This window comes from Rhinopithecus roxellana, chromosome 4 (genome assembly GCF_007565055.1).
Source record: "Rhinopithecus roxellana isolate Shanxi Qingling chromosome 4, ASM756505v1, whole genome shotgun sequence".
Classification (NCBI taxonomy): Eukaryota; Metazoa; Chordata; class Mammalia; order Primates; family Cercopithecidae; genus Rhinopithecus; species Rhinopithecus roxellana.
Genome location: NC_044552.1, coordinates 170,141,049 through 170,163,815, shown reverse-complemented (window position 1 = coordinate 170,163,815; position 22,767 = coordinate 170,141,049). Strand labels below are relative to the sequence as shown.

The following is a 22,767-nucleotide window of genomic DNA, read 5'->3' as shown; positions in this document are numbered from 1 at the left end:
AGCAATTTATTGAAAAGCTATTTAATGCTAGGCTCTCAGCTAGGCCTAAGAGTACAGACGTATGGTATACTTTCCATCTTTAGGAAACTTGCACTCTCAAAAGAGAGAGAAAATATATGCATGCAAAGATAGATACCCTGACATAGAATGCACTATGATACCCTAATATAGAATGCACCGAGGGATGGAGATGCTCATTTGTGACATCTAAAAAGGGCAGAAATATGTAAACCTTGGGCTACACAGAACAAATCCAACTTTTCATGGTAGTTGGAGGGAGTAACTTCAATTCAGGAAATGCTAAAAACTAAATGACACAGTCACAAAACATGGTGCATTTGACAATAGAAACACAACATCTTTGGTTCATAGAATCCAAGAAATGCAAATTGAGCTTAGCATGGTCCTTAGGAGTCCAGGAATAGTTTGGAATTGCCCAGAAAAGAGTCATTCTATTAATTCCATAGATATTATTGTCTTTCCAGGAATCATGGGAAATTTGAGAACAGAACTATATTTTGAGATACAATTTTGGAATCCATTAGACTTTTAACTGCTTGGTATTTGGCAACTGTGGAGAATGTATAGATAGCTTAGAGTACTGTAAAGCGCAATAGACTATTGGTCAAAAAGAATATGCTCCATTATAGACTTGTAAGGTGATATTGTTCAATCCATTTAATTTCTCTGAGTCACAGTTCCTCCCCTATATAATGGGCATAGCAATTAGCCGATGGATTCACAGGATGCTTGTGAAGCACTAATGACATAAAGAATAAATAAACACTTTGTAACTATAAGGCATATGTTTGATTGTTGGTATCATTGTTCATATCTCACTAAATGTTCTTTATTCTACCACCTTCCTGTGTATCCCCTTTAATCCTGACAAGAAGTATTTTCCTCTTGGGAAGACCTCTAGCATTTTCTAAGAGGAAAACCAGCATTTTTACTCAATACTATGTGAACATTTTTATATTATATTATTTAAACCTCCCAATAATCCCATGAGGTACTGAAGTATGACCCTTGTTTCGTGGATGAGGAAACTGAGGGTTAGAGAGGTTAAGCGACTCATTTAAAGTTGCACAGCTGCTAAGCCAGCACTCAGGCTTGCAAACCCAGTTGCGGTTCACTCTGAAAGCAACACGATATGGATTATCACAAAATTATCTCTTTGAATCCCCATAATGCACATAGATAGCCATATAAAGCTACTTTATATTCTGCCTTTATTATTTTTATATAGAGAAAATAGGGGGGAAAATGTATCTGTCTGTGTACATATATATATATCTAAAAATTTGTTAAAGTATATATATACACACACACACACACACACACACACACACATATATATATATAAATACCTGGACGATGAAATAATCTCTCTCTCTCTGCATATATATATATATATACAACTGATGCATATAATTGGTTCCCTGTCTTTTCACAGTGTTCCTCTCTAGTTTGAATGTTTGGTTATCTTGTGAGCTCTCCCATGATACATTAATTTTGGTCAGATCTCTTCTCAACAGCTTGTGAGAAGTGGCTAGTTTGGAAGTAGACCCCATTTGCTGGCCTCCACTCTGTCCTCCACCAATTCACATCACATCAGAAACCACTATGACTGCAAGTATCTCTTCCTGTGCAACTGCAAAGAAGTTAACTAACTCTGCTGGTCTTAAAGGAACAGCTCCATGAATAACTGAATTCTTACTTGCCTGATAGTCTAAAACCTTAAAATTAAATATAATAATAGTTTTTAAAATGTTAAGATATGTGATCTTAAATATTTAAATAAATGCATACATTTTATATGAAATAAAATGGGTAAACTTCTTCAGCAAGATGGGACATTTAAAATGAATATTGAGTTGAAATTTGTATATTGAAAGAGAAATTCTTTTTTTTTTAATCATTTTTTTTGGCTCGGCATGGTGGCTTATGCCTGTAATCCCAGCACTTTGGAAGGCCAAGGTGAGCAGATCATGAGGCCAGAACTTTGAGACCAGCATGGCCAACATGGTGAAACACTGTCTCTACTAAAAAATAAAAAATAAAAAAAATAGTCAGGCATGGTGGCTCACACCTGTGATCCCAGCTACTCAGGAGGCTAAGGCAGGAGAATCTTTTAAACCCAGTAGGCGGAGGCTGAAATGAGCCAAGATTGTGCCACTGCACTCCAGTCTGGGTGATGGAGCGAGACTTTGTCTCAAAAAACAATAATAATACTTTACTTAACTTTTATTTTAGGTTCAAGGGTACATATGAAAGTTTGTTACATAGGTAAACTTGCATCATGGGGATTTGTTGTACAGATTATTTCATCACCCAGGTATTAAGCCAAATACCCAATAGTTATCTTTCCTGCAGCTCTCCCTCCTCCCACCCTCCACCCTGAAGTGAACCCCAATGTCTGTTGCTAAAAAAGAATCTTCTAAAAAGTGGCCCTTGGAGTGGGTGATCAGCATGAAAAAGAAATTCTGGGTTTCACGTTTATTTCAAGATCATTTTGCTGCTAGCTGGCTGCTATTTTGGAAGTTTTTGCTTTTGCCTTTATATTATTATTTCAGACATAGGCTTTCTAATTAGTTCTTCTTTGTAGATTGATGCTGGAAAATAAAATAATCACAAAACTATCTAAAGGTTCACTAAAGTTGTATTCATTAACTACTATTTTAAGATCGAAAACAGAACTGGCCATATAGGGAGGCTAAGTAACAAAACTGTTTTACTTCGGGGCTGTACTTGGCTGTGGCAAACTCACATTTGGAACCATCTTCCTTTCAGAGTCTGCCACTGATACTGACTGACCAAGATGTCATGCTCCACCACAGGTAGACCAAATAGCTAACCCCACCCAGCCTCACAGCGATGTGGGAAGATGGCACATTCTACAGAGAAAAGCTATTTTCCTGACCAAATGTGTCAATGGCCTAGAAATTGGTGGCAGGAACATTTGAATCCACAAGATGACTCTTAGTTGGGCTCTTTAAACTCCAAAGCAAAGAGATTTATTGTACCCCTGGAGATAATCTGAAAGCCCATCAAGAAAAAAAATATGAATAAACTATGTAATTATGTTATGGAATGTTATACTACAATTTTAAAGAATGTACTAGATCCAATAACACACTGAAATAAAGCAAGTTTAAAAATTAATATTTATAGTGTGGGGGAAAAGGAGAGAATATTATGAATACAATGGAATCTCATCTTTATGCAAATAATAAAAATTCTAGTTGGGAATGGAAGGTAGAACAAGGAAAATATTAACCTTTTTTTCTCTACCTCTTTACATATTTTGACTTGTACTAGTGAGCATAATGATACCCTTGTAATTTAAAAGAAGTGAAACATCCACCTAGAAAAATTATGAATAGACATTCTAGCACAGAAACACTCTAAAAGTAACATTTTGAAAATTTAACCAAATAATAGCATATCCTTAAGAGAAAGCTTCTTCTTTCCCCAATAGCCATCTCTCATTTGTCTGTTGTTAGTTTTCTATACAACACTGATTGCATATGCTTGATTTTTTAAAAAGGGGTGATACACATATAGAAAAGAGACAATTGCCCTCTTCAAATGCCTTGTGACATTTAAAATATATAGCCCACACAAAGATGAGGAAATACTACAGAGAAAAATGACAGATTAACTTGAGGTTCTTTTAATTTTCTGGGCATAATTATGTTATGTTTGCTAACCAAGGCAGCTGACTCACTAGCAACTCTTCCTCTTTCTCTTCTATAGAATTAAGAAAGGACTTTAGATGAGTGCCGCTTTGTCAACTGTGGCTGCTTACAGAAGCTGGAAACATTTAGACATTTGGAGATTTCACAAAAGTCCTTGCAATCCCACAGCAAGGTAATGCAATTTACATTGCCTGAGACACACTTCTATCTCTATTGAAAATATACAATTTTCAGACTGACAAAAGACTATTACACAGTATATATATATATATATATATATATATATATACACACACACACACACACACACACACATGCCAGCATCTTTACAGTCTCTGAAATACTGAAAGTGCAACACCAGCACAACTCAAGAGGACAAGATGTTCAAGATAAATGGAGCATTAAAGTCATATTAAAAAATCACCAGTCAGAACCCAGTGGGCCCCAAAGAGCCTGCTAAGAAAAAGAGGATGTTAGTATGTTAGAAGCATAATTATAAACAAAAAGAAGTTTTTGCAAACTCTTTCCTCCCCACAACAGGTCCATTTTCTTAATTCACACACATTATTTTCTCAAGCTTCCTTACTTGAAGGCCAAGACTGCAAAATGGTAGATACCTTCTTTTCTCATCTCCATATACATATCACCCATCCTATCTTCCACAGTGAAACCACTGCTCACTTTATACCTGAGACTTCAAATAAACTTCTTGCCCACTAAATTAGTTCCCTGGAGGTGTGAGTCAGACTTTCTGAAAAAACACAGAACAACAAAGAAGTAAAAACATGCATTTTGGAAAAAATGTCAGTGCTTTTCCTGGCCAAAGACTGAGAGAGAAGGAGAGACTGACAAGTGGACAGACTGGACTCTGGTCTCCCCTGATAACCAAATGCCTTATCTGCCTCTCTCCAGCTCTCAGTATCCTAATACCTTATGCTAGATGTTTTCAGTTCTCTGCCTACAAATCATTAATTTCATATAATTTTCTGTTTTGAAACATACGAACCTCTTCCAAACAAGGTGAAAGAACTAGAATTACTTCTTTATGTGCCAACAAAAACAGATCATTATTTATTCATCCAGTCATCTCTTGAGCTCCTACTAAATTATCAAGTGCAAAGCCTTGTTCTTGGCCCACAAGTTACAAAGAGGAACCCATAGTCCGGTGACATGAGACATAGTTTGATCTTTCCAGTTACCTTTCTTGACCTCAAATCCTATTATTTGGAAATAAAGTAAAATTACCCACTCCTAACATGTAAATGCTTTACATATCTCCTATTCACTTAAGTATCAAGATCATTTTAAGCTAAACAGAACTTACATGAAATGTAGACCCATATAATTTTTTTTAGCTTAGAAACATTCTTGTTTTTGAAATTTTTCCAAAGATGGTATTTCTGTGCCTCTAGCGTAAATCAAAGGGAACTCTATCTTTTGTTTGTTGACACGCACATTTTTTAATGCTTACGTTCTTGCTTGTTAATTTCAGACAGATCATTCAATATACATTGGTAGGCACATGGAAGTTTACCACAGAGAATTTTTGACAGCTTAAACATATAAAATTCAAAATGCAAAGTCAAATTAATTTTTTCATAATTTTCCACATAAACTAATGCACAAAGCTGAATACCTTTCCAGCACAATGTTACTTCTTATACTAACATAGGGCCACTTACAACACTAATACACATGAATGTTGTTAATGATATAAAAGATTAACTGCAATAAACTATGTAGCCCCCTTGAGTATGTGTCTGTGTTTGGGAGAGTCAGATTTAACTGGTCATCTAATTATTTTTAGTTTCATGCTAAAAAGACTTATTCAACATGTACCCTCCATAAAGGTTTGCAGGGAGTTAGTCGGGCTTCTCCCAATCACTTGCAGCTTCCCAAAAGGACTAATAAATTTCTCCCATGATTGCAGGATATTACATTTGAAAAGACGATATAGTCCAAACTTCTAGATCCAGACACTTCAGTGATGCATCAACGTAACATAGCTAATTTGTGTCAAAGTCTTTCCTAAGTTTAGACGGTACTCTTTCTTCCGTTACTATGATTCCTCCTGCTGCTTTCCATAACAAAAAAAACAAAAACAAACCAAGCTATCTACAGGGACAAAAATAAAAATGAAAATTCACTGTATACCAAAAAGTCTTTCTAAAAATTAAACAAGTTTCCTTTTTAATACATTAGCTTGAGTGGGGTGTGTGTGTCCCTGTGTGGTGTGTGTGTGTGTGTGTGTGTGTGTGTGTGTGTGTGTGTGCGCTATGTATAGTGGATGGTATCCAGAATAAAGAGTGATATTTTCACTTCTCCTTTAGAGGAGTATAAGTCTAAGTGGTTATAACCATAGCAAAGCATCCCTCCTGCCTACATTTTAAATAGTTTGGCTTTTATTTCTAGCTTCAGAGTGTTCAGAATTGAGAGGATTTAGCATGGATTTGAAGAAATCCTTCTCATTCTTTTTTTCCCAGCTTACCTCAAACCCTACCTATACTCCTTCACTTTCATTTGTTTCACATTATTCTTTCTCACCAGTAACTCAAATATTGTTGGTTCTTATCTTATAAAGGTACTAGAGCCTGCTTAAAGAAGTTAGGATTCAATTCAAAAAGCATTTACCAACTCTGCAAAGCCCCACGCTAGACACTGTGGAATCTGGCACAATAAGGTCTTCCCATGCCTTAACTGGCAGTCTGTGAAAGCTGCGTGCAAGGTACCTTTACCACATGAGCAGGGCAGGCAGTGCTTCATTCCAGAATAGAAAATGAAGCCAGGCTTCACAGGGAACATAGCGTTTAATGGAACCCCAGAAAGTAAGTAAGCAAATTCCAGAGAAAGGCTGCCCTCAGACCACCCATTTCTCATTTAGTTGCTTTTCCGACTACTCTTGTACACAAAGCATTCTTAGATTTCAAAGGGGGCACAAATATGCTCCAAGTACACAAAATCTCTAGCACTGAATTTGCCATAGTGGGAAAAAAATGTGATTTTGAAGTTCTCCTGTACAATGTGATTTTGAAGTTCTTATAGTCTGCTTGTACTCTTCCCTATAAAGAGGGAATGCAGCCAGTCTGTGTCGGGGGTTTACATGCAAGGCCTAAAACGTCAGTTCCCTTTTCAATGAGATATATGGTTTTAAAATGTCAAATGACTGTTTATGACATCAGTAGGATGAACAGAGGGGAAGTTAAGTCTTACCAATGTGGTCACAATAGAAATGGCTTTGTATCCCTCTACCTAGTAGAGGGACTGGAACATAGCTGCTTAATACACTCAATAAATCAATGTTGAATTAATAGCTGATACCTATTGATTATGAGCTGAAAATGAAGGTCCTTTTCATTATTAATATTCATAATAAAGACCAAAAGTAAATAAAGAATAAAATAAGACTGAAAGTTCGGTTATTCAGTATTAAAATAGATTTTGTTTTGTTAACATCAAAATAGATAGGAGTCAGGCTGTAGAGTAATGACAAATACAATGGCTTTTAGATGTGAGCAGTAAACATGGATTGGTAGAGGCAGAGCAGTAGCTGCTGCAAAAACTCGTACAGCACCACTCTCACCTAGGACATCTGATGGTTATACTCATGGACACTTTAAATTTTGAGCTTTCATTTCAGGAAGCATTTATAATTAACAGATACTTATTTGCCTTTCAAAGGGAAAATGCAGTGATACCAAATAATAGAACTATTTTTACTAACACACCAAAATTTATAGATGGAAATGTATGTCATCTATCAAAGCAATTACTTCAAGTAGCCACGTATTTATTCCACTTCTGAATCTGTTTTCGTGACTCCATCATTGCAACTCATTTTATACTCATACACCAAATAGTGGTAGCCTGTTCTATTTAAAATATAACATATTTTATAGTAAACTGTTATTAATTTTAAAAAAAATCTCCCACTTGATCACCCATCTCTTTGTACGAAGAATGACTTCAGCTACTTTTCAAAACCTCTCTATATAATTTAGATTTGCACATATTCAAAAGAAAACTATTTTAAATGATGACTTCAAAGCAGAGCTTTAAGCACTACTGAACTGCATTAACACACTCTCAAAGTGACTGCCCTGGTTTAGTGCTCTTGTTTGTTACACGGTCTATATGGAGCAATGGGAAGTTTGGTCTTCTGAAGTTGAATCCTGGACACTCTTGAAGTTGAATCCTGGACTTTCAACTTCTAGAAAGACATCTAACTTCTTTGTTGATTAGCATTCTACATTTTTAAAAAGTAGGATTTATATTACCTATTTTACTACCCTGAATGCAAATGAAGTAATGCTATAAATGTGCTTAGTTAACAACTACACAAATGGAATCTATTTAGATATCAGTCATATAAATATATAGGCAATATGAAAGAGTATCATGAATATCAATTATTCTTTTAAGCAACAGTGTTGACGTGGCTCTAGAGACAGCCTCTGATGTTGGACTGTAGACAGAAAGAGACTAATGCAGCTGGGTGTGATGGCTCATGTCTGTAATCTCAGGGTTTTGGGAGGCTGTGGCAGGCGGATCACCTGAGGTCAGGAGTTTGAGACCAGCCTGGCCAACATGAAACCCAGTATCAACTTAAAATACAAAAATTAGCCAGGTGTGATGATGCATGCCTGTAATCCCAGTTACTCAGGAGGCTGAGGCAGGAGAATCACTTGAACCCAGGAGGAGGAGGTTGTAGTGACCCAAGATAATGCCACTACACTCCAGCCTGGGCAACAGAGCAAGATTCTATGTCAAAAAAAAAAAAAAAAAAAGACAGAGAGAGAGAGATTAACTCTGAGACATTTGGGACATTTCCAGAAAGTTGATATTGTTTAAAAAGGCATTCAAAAAATCATTTACAATCTGCTTCCCAACACACCCTCAAATTTGTCTACGTTTCTGCAACATCGGAACCGTACAAGTCACCAGTCACAGAAAATCATATCTCCACTACACTGCCCATAGGAAGATGTCTCCCTAAAGGTGAAATTCTCACATACTTCCAAAACCAAACCATGTTTAAATGTTCTCTCTAGTGGTTAAAATGGAATTGAAATTCCTGATTTCTTCATGATGCCTAAAAAAGCATTCTTAATCTGAGTAATATGAAAATGAGATAATATGGCGGAGGAAAAAGGGTCACAAAAGATAATATTGAGAGAGTCCTGCTTTCTCAGTGGGGCTTGCTTTAACCACCTTGTTTAAAATTGCATCTCCTCCCTCCAGCTTTTGATTTCTCTTACTTTCTCTTAGCACTTTCTAGCTTTGAAAATGTATTCTCATTTACTTATGATTGCAGTTGTTGCTGATTGTGTGTCTCCCTTCACTAGAAGGTAAGTTCCACAAAGCAGAGCTTTTGTTTGTGTAGGTTGTTTCATTGATGTATTCATAGGACCAAAAGCCATACCTGATGCTTATTCAGCAGGCACTCAATAAATAAAGTAATTGTCTTTCCACTTTTCTTTTCAACATGAAATTTTTTCTTTTTGCATATGACATTAATATATGCTTGTTGTTGGGAAAAGGACAATTCCGAAAGACGTAAAGAAAGAAAAAGAGATTGCCATCCTGCTATCCAGTCACAGTGCTGTTGTAATTCTGGTGCATATCCTCCCAGAATTTTTTCAGCAGCACATACACAAGAATATCACAACATATTTTACACACCATTTAGCTTGAAGCTGGATGATATTTATTTGATGTCATTTTATTATGTGTTAAAAATGCAATATTTCTCATATCAACATAATTCAAAATTTCTAAAGACAGTTTTGAAAAAATAAAATTTTCTTGAATGTTAACATTACAGAGTATATACCAACAGTGTAAAATATGCATAGCCAAAAAGCAAGGAACATGGCTGAGTACTGAAATTATTCATAAATTTTTCTTTAATTGGATAAATAAAATGGGTATAAAATAGATAGGTATAATGCTTTTTTAAATGCACCCACAGTTTCAGTAGTGTCTTTTTCTTCTATTTCATCAATTTAAAGAAAAATTCTTAGGATGTCTCTTAGTCCCTATTTAAATGAATGTAATATTCACTTTTTTTCTGACTAAAAAAGGAGAAAAATGATTAAGCTTTTCAAGCTCTGATTTGTTTTCTAAGTTCTCTTCAGTACTTTACAGAAGAAATCATTATAATGTTGCAACAAGCAAAAAATCCAATAAATATTACAGTAACAAAAATTAAGAGTAGTTTTGGGAATTTTTCTGGGTCATAGAGGAAAACAAATCCCAATCAAAGGGCAAATAACTTTAGAAAGAAAAATCATCTCATGGAAATATCGTTTCATCAAATTATGCATGTTTATATTAACCTGCAATTAAGTTAATAGAAGTAACACTATTTAAATGGACACATTTAACTTTTATAAAAACTTTTTGTACAAAATTATGTTATGATAGTCCTTTAGTACTATGTAAGTTAAACAGAAAAATGAGACCACGAAAATATTTAAAATATTTAAAAACATAAATTTTCAAAACTTTAAAACCACTATGCATATATCAGTTTTAAAATACATGCACAGAGGCCGGGCGCGGTGGCTCAAGCCTGTAATCCCAGCACTTTGGGAGGCCGAGACGGGTGGATCATGAGGTCAAGAGATCGAGACCATCCTGGCCAAAACGGTGAAACCCCGTCTCTACTAAAAAAGTACAAAACCTAGCTGGACGAGGTGGCGGGTGCCTGTAGTCCCAGCTACTCAGGAGGCTGAGGCAGGAGAATGGCCTGAATCCAGGAGGTGGAGCTTGCAGTGAGCTGAGATCTGGCCACTGCACTCCAGCCTGGGCGACAGAGCGAGACTCTGTCTCAAAAAAAATAATAAAAAATAAAAAATACATGCACAGAAAAACATTTTAAAGGATATATACTAAAATTATAATATTCCCTTTGTGTATGGTATTATAAATGATTTCTATTTTCTTCTTTGAATTTTACTTTTTTCCAAATTTTCTATAATGAAGATTTTTATAATATGAAAAAGGCATACACATGTGTTAAGCATGCGTTGTTTTAAAGCACTTTAATGAGAATTTGTTCATGTGATTCCATACCGGGGGTTAGTCACTACTATCTTCATTTAAAGGGTGAGGAAACTGAGGATGATAGAAATAAAATAGTTTGACTAAACCTAGCTAGCAAGTAACAGAGACAAGATTGAAACCTATTTCATCTGACAACTCATTATTTTCTCCTTCAATTACACCTCAGCAAACATTTATTGAGCGCAGTCTCAATCTTCATTCAACCAATTATTGTTAAGCATCTACTATATCCTCCACTCAGTGCAAGACTCTGGGAAAACAATGGCAAATAAAACTAAACATTGTGATAGAAACAGTGGGGACACACGACGATGCTTAATATATGGTCCCCACCCTGAAAGGGTTGTGAACTCATTGTACAGATAGAATATGTGCATATTAAAGGAAAAGTAAAAATAGATATTTTTACTTTTAGAATATGAATATGATATATTCAAATAAGTGTTATAAATAAAAATACTGTAGAAATGTAAAAGATAAATGGTTATTGAGTTTTGGGGTGATTAAGGAATACTTCACAAAGGCTGTAGAACAGATACAGAGCCTTAAAACTGGGAGAAATCCACACAGGTAGAAAGGGAATGAAAGGCTTACTAAGCCAGAGAAGTTATCTGTAAGCTAAAAGAGGGGAGTGTAAAAAGCAAGTGCCAAATAAAAGAAGAGGAAACATTTCACTGTCGTGGAGTGTTATGCCCACATGGAGTTGGAAAAATGAGTTGGAACATAGTCATAACACAGTTGCAAAGAAAATGAATGCCATGAATAATATGTGAACATATCCTGTAAGCACCAGGGAATCATGAAAACTTCTAAATCACTTAGTAAAGGTGTGTATGAGATGCATTTTCTGGCCAGGCACGGTGGCTCATGCCTGTAATCCCAGCACTTTGGGAGGCCAAGGCAGGTGGATAATGAGGTCAGGAGATCAACACATCCTGGCCAACATGGTGAAACCCCATCTCTACTAAAAATACAAAAAATTAGTTGGACGTGGTGGCACGTGCCTGTAATCCCAGCTACTTGTGAGGCTGAGGCAGGAGAATCGCTTGAACCAGGGAGTTGGAGGTTGCAGTGAGTCGAAATTGTGCCACTGCACTCCAGTGTGGCCACAGAGTGAGACTCTGTCTCAAAAAAAAAAAAAAAAAAAAAAAAAGATGCACTTTCTGAAGATAGAGACTGATGTCAAGGAGAACCATTAAAGCATATTAAAAGGTGAAGTTTTTAAATCAAATCTACCATAATAGGAGTAATAAGCTGATTCCAAAAATTTATATGAAAATACAACAGACCAAGAATAGCTTCTTATTTCAAAAAGAAAGGGAAAGGTAAAGAACTTACAGTATCAGACTTGATGGCTCACAAAGTCTTACTGATTACTTCTGTTTCATATTCCTCAAGGGTAGACAAATAGAATAAAAAATAAAATAGACACTCTAGAAATAAACAAATACACTTATCGTCCATTGATTTCTGAAAACGGCTTTGATTATTAATGTGGTCATTGAACCATGATGATCTTGGAGGACTCACAAAAGCACCACAAAATTAGATATTGGTGGAGAAATTTTTGATCATGGAAACAACAGATCTTGTTTACAATAATTTGTGATGAAAATTCTAAGGATTAATAAATAGATGGCTTTCAGCTATATTGTTTTTCTGGTAGATTTTATTTTTAGACAGGGTCTCCTTCTGTTTCCCAGACTGGAGTGCAGTGACATGATCACAATTCACTGCAGCCTCAATCGTCTAAGCTAAAAGCAGTGTCCTGTCTGCCTGCCGAATAGTTAGAACTACAGGCGGGCAGCACCACACTTGCCTAATTTTTAAACTCTTTGTAGAGTTGAAGGTTGGTCTTAAACTTCTGGCTTCAAGTGATCTTCCCTCCTCGGCCTCCAAAAGTATTGGGATTTCAAGCATGAGCCTCCCTACCTGATTCAACGATCAACACTTTGCTATATTTAATCTCTCTAAACATACATACACACACACACACAAACACACAGTTTTTATTTCAGCAGCTGAAAGCAAGCTGCCAATAACATGACACTGCATATCTAAATAACTTAGCATATATCTAAGTATTTAAGAATTGGTATTCTATGTATATCCATAATACCATTATATTTCCACAACATTGTTTTTTTCATGTTCCAATTCCTCTGAGATAATTCACCTTTTCCCCTGGAATTTAGCCTTTGAAATTCTTTTGGGAACTATGGTTTTTGATGCCTGAAAAGATCTATTTTTATCCTCATTCTTACAAATATACTATTTTAGGATGAAAGCACCTAACAATATTATTCTACATTATTCTATTTTTGCTGTTAAGAAGTTTGCTAATTGTGATGGTTAATTTTATATGACAACTTGACTGGGCTACAAAGTGCTCAGATACTTGGTTAACCATTTCTCGGGGTGTGTCTGTGAGGGAGTTTCCAGATAAAATTAACATCTGAATCACTGGGCTGCATAAAACACATTGTCCTTCTCAATATGGGTGGGTCACATCCCATGCATTGAAGTCCTGAATGGAATAAAAAGATAGAGAGAAGGAGAATTTGCTTTCTCTGCCTGACTGTCTTCAAGCTGTCTTCAGCCTTCAATCTTTTGCCTTAAACTCAGACTTGGACTGGAACTGACAAGAGTGGGTCTCCCGGTTATCAGACTTGAACACAAACTGGAACCATATCATTAGATCTTCTGAGTCTCCAGCTTGCCAAAGTCTTAGGACTTCTCAGCCTTCATAATTGCATGACCCAATTTCTCTCTCTCTCTCTCTCCCTCTCTCTCTCTTTATATATATATATATATATAAAATATATGTACACACATACATATACATATATAGTGTTTTTTATATAGAGAGAGCATTTTTGTCATTCTTACATAGAGCTTTTACATATATATACGTATATATACACATAATACGTAAAAACAGCAAAACGTTCTACATAAGAATGGCAACTGCATCATAAGTGTATTAGATTCTTCAGAGAATTGCATCATAAGTGTATATAGTTCACTATTCTCTCTTCAGCTGTGCCTAATCAGCCGCATAATCCACACAGTTTTTATTTCCAATTATCATATTTTTATTTCTAGGCAATCGACTTTGCTCTTTTTCAAGTTTAGTTCATTATATTATGGTATCCTATTACTTATTTTTCAAGTCTAGTACAGTATCTTATTACTTATTTTTCAAGTCTAGTTCATTGTATTACAGTATCTTATTAGTCATTTATACTTACATATTTTTTCCTCATAGTAAAAATAATAAAGGAATGTTTTAATAATTGAAATAAAAACAATAGTCTTATCACACAAGAGCAGCTGTTTGCTTCCAGTCTTTTTTCTGTGGGGTTTTAAATAGTTTCCAAAATACTGTACTGTTTCCTGCTGTGTTTGCTTAACATATGACATAAGTATTTTCCCATTAAAATTCTGTAAGTTTAAAAGAAATAAAACATTAAAAAATCCTCAATTATTCTTTTCAAATATATTAAGGCTATAAAATTTTTCACAAATAGTAATAACAATAACATATACAATGTGTGTTCAGTAGATAGATAATATGCATGTGTACATTATACACAATGCTTTAAAATGTTATATTATCTTTTACTTAAACCGCATTTCACCGAACAGTAGAGCTGATACAATGAAGCTTGTTTCATCAGAGAAGTCAATTGAATCTTTCTGTAGCACATTATTGCACGATTATGGCTTTAAACAAAAGTTACAAGTCACAAGTTCTTACATTTTTGGGTCACATTGTATAAAGTATTCCAAATGAAAAATGGAGAAGAAAGTACATGACATCATGCTTCATGTTATGGCATATAAATATTAACTATTTTAACATATAACTGTATGATGAATGATATAGTTAAGACCTATACTACATCATATATAGTTATTATTATAAAAAGTTATACATTATGCCACAGTACTAAAAACAAGATATATTCTTCTCAAATAGTGCAAAAATTCTCTATGAAAAATTCCAATATCTAAACTCTTTATTCTCTGATCCTATTGTTTACTGTATTTTTGTTGAATCTTTCTCATGGAAACTTATTTCTTTGGTTGCTTTGTGATTTGGGGTTCTGAGATTTTATATATATATATATGTGTGTGTGTGTGTGTGTGTGTGTGTGTGTATATATATATATATATATATATATATATATTTTTTTTTTTTTTTTTTTTTTTTTTTTTTTTTTTGAGACGGAGTCTCGCTGTCTCCCAGGCTGGAGTGCAGTGGTCGATCTTGGCTCAGTGCAAGCTCCGCCTCCTGGGTTCATGCCATTCTCCTGTCTCAGCCTCCCAAGTCGCTGGGACTATAGGCACCTGCCACCACGCCCAGCTATTTTTTTTTTTTTTTTTTGTATTTTTAGTAGAGATGGGGTTTCACCATGTTAGCCAGGATGGTCTCGATCTCCTGACCTCATGATCCGCCCACCTCGACCTCCCAAAGTGCTGAGATTACAGGCGTGAGCCACCGAGCCTGGCCCTGAGATCATATTTTTAAAAACATTTTCCTTAAGGCCGGGTGCAGTGGCTCATGCCTGTAATCCCAGCACTTTGGGAGGCCAAGGTGGGCAGATCACCTGAGGTCAGGAGTTCAAGACCAACATGGTGAAAACTTGTCTCTACTAAAAATATAAGAATTAGCTTGGTGTGGTGCTGTGTGCCTGTATGCCAGACACCAAGGAGCGTGAGGCAGGAGAATCACTTGAACCCAGGAGGTGGAGGTTGCAGTGAACTGAGGTCACGCCACTGCACTCCAGCCTAGGCAACAGAGTGAGACTCCATCTCAAAAGAAAAAAAAAAAAAAAAATAGCCTTATGTTCTCAGCATGACTTTTGTTCAAATTACATAGACTACACAGCTGCAAATTTACACACTTAATGTGAGGTTTCGTTTTTGTTCATAAGTTATTAAGAGAGCCTTTCCCCCATTTCTATCCAAGTCAAAGTCAAGACTGGCAAGTCTCCTTACTGTCTTCCTAGGAGGTTAGGGTTTTATCATATTACCCTTTTACTGAGCGTGTCACTCTTAGAAATCCAAGCCTTACTCTGGTTACCTAATATAACTAATAGTAACTCTTGTTACTATTACTCCCACAGCACCTAGTTGTTCATACTATTCCTGGTTACAACCCCAACATGCTCCTGCATGCCTGGCAATGTTCTTCTCCTTGGGTGGTAAGTATATGTGACCAGTAAACTGCTGTGGATCTCATCTGTCCAGTGTTGGGTGTTGGGTGTCTAGGCATCTGTGAATCTCCAAGGCAGGAATCTTTCCTTCACCAATAGGGTGAATAGAAAGCAATAAAATCCACGGGTGTTATGAACCATATGACATGCCCAACCATTTCAGAAGACACCTAGTCAGTTAAAATTAACTGTTCCTTGGTTATTTGGTTCTGAGTTATTTGGCAAGGCTACCTGAGACAGAACTGCTAAATGCTGATGGGCTTCATCTATGGCCTATGTGCCACTGTTATGCCATCTCTTTTAACTCTGCAATGCTCTTGTCCCCAAGAAGAAAATGGTTGTTAACTATACCCTGGTGTGACATGCTGTCAGGTTCAGCCTGTGTTTGGCAGGTGATCTCTGAAGCTTCAGCCTGTAAATGCAATGAGAAAACATTGCCTTAACCAGTCAGTACTTTAGTCCTGCTTACCAGAGCTCAGGCTAGAGCTCTCTGATCACCATGTCCAGCCTGGTGACTGTCACTGACTGCTTGGAGCAGCAATACGGACATTGCTTGTAACGGTGCACCTATGGAACGGGCACAAAGGCAGCCCTGTGTGACATTTGTGGGAAGGAAGGTGACCACCCCATGGAGAGCTAAGCATGGTATCCTGGTTGCCATTGTTGCTCATGCAAAGGTAGTGACCTTTCTGGTCTCCTCTGCTGCTGCTTCCTGAGCTGCTGTTGCTTGCGCTCTCATGACTCCAAAGGGCATTGAGGTGCAGATCCATGGTGGCCTGTGGCACAGGTGCCAATGAAAAAAGAAAAGGGTGGGGAGAGGAAGGAGCATTTGGTACTCAAATGATCTCCCGATGCAAAACCCGTAGCCAGTAGGCCTGGGCTCAGCACTGCTGCCTACCAGCACACCAAACGCCCAATCTTGCAATCATGGGCTTGCTGGCCTTATCCAAGCCACAGACTAATGACTTTACAGGACATGGACCTCAACCCTAGAGAGACTGACTCGCACTCCCCAGAGGAAGAGGCAACCACTTCTGAGAAAGGCCACTAAGCTCCCTAATGTTTTCCCATCAGTACCCAGAAGGTCTGCACCACAGGTGACTGTACAGAAAGCTCCAATTTCACCTATTTGCAAACTCAAAATATGCTCAAGGAATTTGTGCAGAGAAAGAAACAAAGAAAGAAAGAAAGAAAGAAAGAGGGAAAAATTCCACAAGACAGAAAAGGTAGGGCAGTGGCAGCAGGAGATAATTTTGGTCTATTGAGTCTGGGTTATAAACCTAGCTTTCTTTCCCTGTACCTCTCTGCTTACTATGTCTCTGTTGTAATAAAGATCTTAATCCTTGAGGTTATAGAGAAATACCTATGTTACATTTATGGCACTGTGGTACCCCATGGCACCATTAATTCAAACTCAACTTAAGCCCAGGCTCTTTAAACCATATAAATCAACCATTGCTGTGGGGGAAACCCCCAACCTTGGTGATATTAATTTGAAGCTCTCTAAGAGAAAAGACTTATAAATATCGTCAGGGTAAAAAGGATCTCTCACCACCACCCCACCACCACCAAATATGTCCAGTGACCACCACCACTTAAAAAAAAAAAGAAAAGAAAGAAAGAAAAGAAATTTTAAAAAGCAAAGAAAAATAAAATCCTGGATATGGAGGGAAACCAACAACAACAACAACAACAACAACAAAAAAAAAAAAAAAAAAAAAAAAAAAAAACCCTAAAACAAAGATCTACAATTTGACCTAACTGGAAATTCAAAATATATTAAAAGCATTTATATAGTCAAGATAAAGGGGCACTGATTGGCTTTTGTGCCTCTACAGTATAGATTCTTAATTAACTTTAATACCTGCTGAAATGCAGCAATTGGCAAACCTTCATGGCTTTAACTGGCACTGGGGCTCAGATTACAGTTATGACTAGGGATCATACTAAATTTAAACATGGTATCCCCCATAATATTAGAGGAGTTATGGAATATAGAATAGAGGACAAAGAGATATGCCTTATCTTAACCATCATAATTACTGTCTTGCCTGAATTTCCCATCACGGTCATAGCAATCATTGCCCTAAAATATCCCATAATGGACATGGATGCTCTGACCCAATTAAAAATAAATGGAAATTAGATTAAATCTTGACACTTATAAATTGGCTTGACAAAATGGGAACTCATGACTCCTCTGCCTCCACCCCAAATTAAAATAATTATTAACATGGCTCAAAGTAATTTAAAATAGGGATTTTGAGGATTGAAATTTGTTATATGACAGCTATAGAATGCAGGGGTGATTATCCCCACCGCTTCTCCATTTAACAACCCAATCTGGCCTATTTAGCCTGTTCTTAAACCTGGAACAAATAAATAGTGCAGCACACTAGACTGCTGCAACCTTAGTGCCATGGTCCCATACAATTCAGGCCCCTATTCCCAACAAACTGAGTATTGAAACTTCTGACTCCATCCAATCAGCAACTGATAGATATTTTGCTACTACAAATTAGGCTAATATGATCCATTGGGTGCCAATGTCAACAGCTTAGCAGTCAGTTTGCTTTTACCTCCACAAGATACAATGTATTTTTACCAGGCTACTCAAGGGCTACCTCAGCAGTCTTGCCACTGCACACAGCCTTTGCAGGCAAGATCTTAATGACATCCACCTTTCTCCAGAAGCACAGGTATATTACATTGATGGCATCCTTCTCCAGGAAGATTTGTTTGACATATTCATTGAGAACATACAAATACTCACAAAGGAACTCACACAAAAAGGGTGGATCATTATCTCTCACATAGTGCAAAGTCCTGTGACTTCTGTTAAATTCTTGAAAGTTATTTGGTAAACAAAAACTGCTCCATCCCTGATACTGTCAAAAAAACAGGTATTAACCCTCTCAGTACCCACAAGGTTAATACAAGTCCAACATCTTTTAGTCTTTTTTGGGCTCTGGAGACAACATATTCTTTTGCAAATTTTCTTCAATCTCACTAATGCTGTTACTTACAGACTGCCCATCTTAAAGGGGAACCTCCTCAACAAAAGACTGTAGAAGCTGTCCAAAATGAAATCAACACGCACTCCAGTTAGTGCCCTCAGAGACTTCTGCAACCTCATCTCATGCCTCCTGGAGTCTCTGGGCCACCTGTGATGGTCATAAGTTGCTCATGGGCTTTTGATACCAGAAACTGCCTTTCCTGGCCTTGTACTATACACCATTACAGTGGCAATTACTGGCCACACACTGGGCTTTTCCAGAAATAGAGGGTCTCAAAGACTTTGAGGCTGTGACCCTCTGTACCCCTCTACCGTAATGCCTTGTAATGCATTTGAGCAGCCCCCCCATGAATTTGGCATGGCTATGAGACCTCTTTGCGACAGGATGGAGTCAAGCTTGGGCCTTCTGGCATATTCTATCTGTAGAAGGTGGTGGCCTCCTGTACCATCAGTCCTTTGCCAAAAATCATGGTGCTAGGGGAAGTCATCCCTTTCCTAGAGTCCTTGGCTACCTGGAGAGACCCCAGGGATCAACTGAATGAACAGCAGTAGAAGGCCATACACTTTACCAGTGATGTTGCCACAATTATACATGATAGAGCTCAGTGGAGACTTGTTGCTTTTAGTTCCTTAACCAAGATGTCCCTGATAAAGAACAGAACCCAAGGGTCAGCACAATGGGCACACTCCAGGCATTCATCTTGGCAATGGAGGCCCTGGTCATTTGGCCTCATACGTATATTTTTACAACTCTTAGGCCATTGCCTAAGAGTTGCACTTCAAAGAACTCTGTGAATCTCTTGTTTCACAGATACCCAAATATAAATATATAAACCAAATTAACAGGTTTCTCTACATATCCTAAGGCCATAATACAAGGCCTCAACAGGACATTCCTCATCTCATTTGGAGTTCCAGACACTAGATTGTTACAAGGCACTCGTCTTAGAATACACAATGGAATCTTGAAGAAGGCTTTCCATTGAAATGCAGCCTCCCCAGAGGCCTCAGGTAGTCAGCCCCAGGCAGCTAGTTTAATTGATAAGCCTAATGGGTTTTCAAAGAACTATTTAAGTCACAAGGAGAAAAATGTCCCTCTGCTTCCTTGATGTCACCACTGCCACAAGCATTATTAGCCTCAATTCACACCCCCTGGGAACACCCACTCTCTACATCAATATCACATAGGTCTCTCAATTGCCTTTACTGGTTATATATGGAGACATACCTAAAGTTCACGTTTTTGGCAACCACCTCAAGTTGTGCCCCTCTCCCCTTGGTCAGGTGCCTACTTTGCTTCCTAGGAAGGCACTTCTCCTAATCCCTAAAAGTCTCAGTTATCATCAAGATTTAAACTGATGTCAAACATCAAGTGATCAATTGTAGCATAAAGCCAAATATTAAGGCTTGATATCTAATAAAATAGGTCTCTAACGACCTAACTACAAGTTCTCCTCCCCACTCTACTCCCATTGATCAGGTACCCTAGACCAACCACCATCCTTACCAAGAGGACCAGGCACAGTTTCTGTTTATCCTTGAGTAGCAGGTTTTGTTCCCTGTTTGTCTGCCAAATCAAACAAGTGAATCACATCATTCCACAATAACTGGGAACACCCTACCCTCTTAATTCTCCAAAGCCTACTTTCTACAGCCCTGGTTGTTCACTCTGCTCTTGAGTGCAACTCCTGTGTGGCCCAGCAAGGTGTTCTGTGTCCTCCTCCACCAGGCCATCAGTAGACGTGACTAATAACCTGCTGTTGATCTCATCTCTTCTGGGTCAGGTGGTGTTTAGCGCTCCCTCACCAACAGGGTAAATAGGAGGTGACTAAGACACCCTACCACTAATAGAATGTTGCTCTCTTTCATGAAAGGGAGCCTAAAGTGTAGAGAAAAGGCATCAGGTTCACACATATCCTCTGTCCATGCTGACCGTCACTGAGCTGCAATGTGTCCAGTTACATCAGTGTGCACAGGGATCCACTGCTATTGTGTCAGGTATAACTATTGCCTCAGGTAGAGATATGTGCATCTGCATCCTCTTTTTTCCGTCTCTGGACTTTAAGGTTGATGGTCTATTTAAACCATTCTATGCCCTCCATGAGGTCCATGAAATTACTTTAGAGGCTCACTCCTCTGAGGGCCTGGGAACCCTGTCAGGTGGCAATCAGGCCCATCTGCCTGGGCACTTATCTTGACCATTGCTTGTCTACCTTTCCAGGGTCAGAGAATATACAGAGAGAGTTTTATGATGCCTAAAGTTTCCCTGGGAAGTGAGGCATAGTCATCTCTACACTTGGATTTTCAGTAAAATTCTTATTGTTCAATCTCCCTTCTGTTCAATCTAGTGAGCTGGAGTCCTGGCCACCTACGCAGAGACTTGAATAATGACTAGGGTCTCATTATATCCTGAATTCTTCTCCACTAGCTAGTCAATGACTCATTTCCCTTCCCAGAAACATAAAAACTTTTACATCACCATATAGTCATTCCCACTCTATGGGAATGTTCTCAGTTCTTCAGTTTCATATAGCTCAAAAAATCTTTGCATTCAAAAAGTCAGGCTATTGTCATACATATGCTGATTTTCAAGACCATGGCTCTTTGTTTGAATTTTAAAAAACAGAAACTTAAGTGATCATTTGTTCTAGATTAAGTGCATCATCCCTCAGTGAACAGCCTTTACAGAGTATTAAAGGAAGTATAAAGGAGTAAAGAAATCTCAGTTGATAATTAAAAATGTTATCAATCATACACAGGTAGAACAGCTACTCTTAATTGGGCCCTTAGCTAGGTAGTGGCTTTTTATTATTATATATATTGTACATGGCTTTATATACAATATTTTATTTAATCTTATCCACAGATGTCAGAGATAGAGGGAGAGAAGAGAGACGAGAGAGAGATTCCCTATAATTCAAAACAACCAACTGAAATAGAGTCTTTTAGATATTAAGAAACTTGCCCTAAGATAGGATTTAAGCTCTGTCACATAGGATTCCAAAACGGATTTTTAAAAATTTCACTATATTGCCTTTTTCTAGACTCATAGGCCCTTATAAATTTAGAAGAGATTATACTAAAATAACTTTATAAAGTTATAAATAAGTCACCTAAAAGTCACCTAGTACAACCATCTACAATATGCCTGAATCGTTTCAACAAGAATATTTTTCTTCTTTGAACCACATATTCACCCTAGTGTTTCAGCAAACCCAAAATATTATTTCAGTAATTGATCTGATATGAAAACTTTAATCATTTCTGATCTTAAAAAAGATCATACAATTGAATAATGTGCATAATTTTGAAAAAAATTTTTGTTCTCTATACCTATTATTATGTAATACATATACAATATACATATATAATATATGATATATGTAATCCATGAACACACACATTTAGATGTAATAAAATTCTTCCACAGAATAAAATAGAAACAAATACTTCTCTCATTGGTGGTGTAACCCTATCTAATATAATTTAAATATTTTGTTGTTTTTAAAGTGTGTTAGTCTTGCCTCTTAGCTTATCTTTCATATCACAACAATTGGCAGAATTCATTAAAAGTATTGAGGTCAATATAAATTTTTGTTCAATAACCCTACTTTTTTGGTTTAATTTTAGATCTTTTAATGCACTTAATCTTTGTAGCTTTTTTGTTAAATTATGAAAATAAGTTTGCATTTCATGGAAGGGTATTTTCTGGTTACAAAGGAGAGAAGGCCCCAAAGAATGCAGCAAAGGAACCCTCCACTGT

General features: G+C 37.1%; 1 protein-coding gene across 6 annotated transcripts in view; it reads right to left on the bottom strand.

Moving 5' to 3' along the window:
• The window catches only part of PKIB (cAMP-dependent protein kinase inhibitor beta), a 121,952-nt gene that overhangs the window by 9,415 nt on the left and 89,770 nt on the right, over window positions 1-22,767 (bottom strand). For 3 of the 6 annotated variants that reach the window (XM_030928395.1, XM_030928396.1, XM_030928394.1), the window contains one exon: window positions 16,340-16,400. The exons of the other annotated variants lie outside the window; for them this stretch is intronic. In XM_030928395.1, coding sequence (XP_030784255.1) covers window positions 16,340-16,352 — 13 coding nt within the window. In that variant the 5' untranslated portion in view covers window positions 16,353-16,400. The remainder of the gene's footprint in view (window positions 1-16,339; window positions 16,401-22,767) is intronic. 6 annotated transcript variants of the gene reach the window in all.